This window comes from Myodes glareolus, chromosome 4, assembly GCF_982192425.1.
Source record: "Myodes glareolus chromosome 4, mMyoGla1.1, whole genome shotgun sequence".
NCBI classification, from domain to species: Eukaryota; Metazoa; Chordata; class Mammalia; order Rodentia; family Cricetidae; genus Myodes; species Myodes glareolus.
The window spans coordinates 120,959,958-120,963,072 of NC_142029.1; the positions used below are offsets into that span (position 1 = coordinate 120,959,958).

Sequence of the window (3,115 nt, forward strand, 5' to 3'; positions counted from 1 at the left end):
ATGAAAGCAGTGCTAAGAGGAAAGTACATAGCACTAAGTGCCCAATTAAAGAAAACGGAGAAAGCACACATTGGAGACTTAACAACACACTTGAAAGCTCTAGGAAAAAAAAGAAGCTGATTCACCCAGAAGGAGTAGAAGACTGGAAATTATCAAAATGGGGGCTGAAATCAACAAAATAGAAAAACAGAAAATTATCCAAAGAATCAATGAAGCAAAAAGCTGGTTCTTGGAGAAAATCAACAAGCTTGACAAACCCTATCCAAACTAATCAAACGCAGAGAGAGAACACACAAATTAATAAGATCAGAAATGGAAAGGGGGACATAACAACAGACACAGAAGAAATTCAGAGAATCATTAGATCTTACTACAAAAGCCTGTATGCCAAAAAATTGGAAAATGTAAAAGAAATGGACATTTTTTTAGATAAGTACCATATACCAAAATTGAACCTAGACCAGGTGAACAAACTAAATAGACCTATCCGTCGGGAAGAATTAGAAGCTGTTATCAAAAACCTCCCTACCAAAAAAGCCAAGGGCCAGATGGTTTCAATGCAGAATTCTACCAGAACTTCCAGGAAGAGCTAATACCTATACTCCTTAATGTATTTCACAATATAGAAACAGAAGAATCATTGCCAAACTCTTTTTATGAAGCTACAGTTACCCTGATACCAAAACCACACAAAGACACAACCAAGAAAGAGAATTACAGGCCAAACTCACTCAGGAACATTGACGCAAAATATTCTCAATAAAATACTTGCAAACCGAATCCAAGAACACATTAGAAAAATTATCCATTATGATCAAGTGGGCTTCATCCCAAAGATGCAGGGCTGGTTCAACATGCACAAATCTATCAATGTAATCCATCAAATAAATAAACTGAAAGTAAAAATCCATATGATCATTTCATTGGATGTTGAAAAAGCATTTGAAAAAATTCAACACCCCTTTATGATTAAGGTGTTGGAGAGATTATGGATACGAGGATCATACCTAAATATAATAAAAGCAATATATAGCAAGTCGACAGTAAACATCAAATTGAATGGAGAGAAACTCAAAGCCATTCCACTAAAATCAGGAACATGACAAGGCTGTCCACTCTCTCCATACCTCTTCAATATAGTGCTTGAAGTTCTAGCAATAGCAATAAGACAGCATAAGGTGATCAAGGGGATTCAAATTGGAAAGGATGAAGTTAAACTTTCGTTATTTGCAGACAATATGATAGTGTATATAAGCGACCGCAAAAACTCTAGCAAAGAACTCCTACAGCTGATAAACACCTTTAGTAATGCGGTAGGATACAAGATCAACTCCGAAAAATTGGTTGCCCTCCTATACACAAAGGATAAAGAAACAGATAGGAAAATCAGAGAAACATCACCTTTCACGATAGCCACAAATAGCATAAAATATCTTGGAGTAACTCTAACCAAGGAAGTGAAAGACCTAGTTGACAAGAACTTTAAGTCTTTGAAGAAAGAAATTGAGGAGATTACCATAAAATGGAAAGACCTCTTCTGCTCTTGTATTGGGAGAATCAACATAGTAAAATGGCAATTCTACCAAAATCAATCTATAGATTCAATGCAATTCCCATCAAAATCCCATCAAACTTCTTCACAGACCTTGAGAGAAAAATAATCAAGTTTATATGGCAAAACAAAAAACCCAGGATAGGCGTATAGACCTCTTTCCTCTTGCGGCCATCGCTGGATCGCAGCCGCCAAAATGAAGTTCAATCCCTTTGTGACTTCTGACCGGAGCAAGAACCGCAAACGGCATTTCAATGCACCTTCTCACATTCGGAGGAAGATCATGTCTTCCCCCCTTTCCAAAGAGCTGAGACAGAAGTACAATGTTCGATCGATGCCCATTCGGAAGGATGACGAAGTTCAGGTTGTCCGGGGACACTACAAAGGCCAACAGATTGGCAAAGTAGTCCAAGTGTACAGGAAGAAATACGTCATCTACATTGAACGGGTGCAGCGAGAAAAGGCTAATGGCACAACTGTCCACGTGGGCATCCACCCCAGCAAGGTGGTGATCACCAGGCTAAAGCTGGACAAAGACCGCAAGAAGATCCTGGAAAGGAAAGCCAAGTCTCGACAAGTAGGAAAGGAGAAGGGCAAATACAAGGAAGAAACAATAGAGAAGATGCAGGAGTAGGGGCGTCTCATACAGTTTTCATTAAAGACTGCTTGAGTAAAAAAAAAAAAAAACCCAGGATAGCCAAAACAATCTTATACAATAAAGGAACTTCTGGAGGCATTACCATCCCTGACTTCAAACTCTATTACAGAGCAACAGTATTGAAAACAGGTTGGTATTGGCATAAGAACAGAGAAGTTAATCTATGGAATCGAATAGAAGACCTGAATATTAACCCACAAACCTATGAACATCTGATTTTTGACAAGGGAACTAAAGGGATACAATGGAAGAAGGAAAGCATCTTTAACAAATGGTGCTGGCATAACTGGATGTCAACTTGTAGAAGAATGAAAGTAGATCCATATCTATCACCATGCACAAACTCAAGTCCAAATGGATTAAAGACATCAACATTAATCCGACCACTTTGAACCTGATAGAAGAGAAAGTGGGAAGTAGTCTACAAGATATAGGCACAGGAGACCACTTCCTATGTAGAACCCCAGTAGCGCAGACAATAAGAGAATCAATGAATAAATGGGACCTCCTGAAACTGAGAAGCTTCTGTAAGGGAAAGGACACTCTCAGTAAGACAAAAAGGCATCCTACTGAGTGGGAGAAGATCTTCACCAACCCCTCATCAGACAAAGGTCTGATCTCCAAAATATACAAAGAACTCCAGAAACTAGACACCAAAACTCTAAATAATCCAACTAAAAAATGGGGTTCTGAACTGAACAGAGAACTTACAACAGATGAACTTGGAATGCCCAAAAGGCACTTAAAGTCATGCTCAACCTCCTTAGCGATCAAGGAAATGCAAACCAAAACAACTTTGAGATATCATCTTCCACCTGTCAGAATAGCTAAAGTCAAAAACACCAATGATAGCCTATGCTGAAGAGGATGTGGAGAGAGGGGAACACTCATCCATTGTTGGTGGG

At 38.9% G+C, this 3,115-nt stretch overlaps 1 protein-coding gene across 1 annotated transcript; it reads left to right on the top strand.

The window, feature by feature from the left end:
• The first annotated feature begins 1,703 nt into the window (after positions 1 to 1,703).
• Positions 1,704 to 2,239, top strand: LOC148122446 (large ribosomal subunit protein uL24). The gene has a single exon (XM_087905900.1). The coding sequence runs from the start codon at positions 1,749 to 1,751 to the stop codon at positions 2,184 to 2,186; it is 438 nt and encodes a 145-aa protein (XP_087762026.1). The 5' UTR covers positions 1,704 to 1,748; the 3' UTR covers positions 2,187 to 2,239.
• Positions 2,240 to 3,115: the final 876 nt, after the last annotated feature.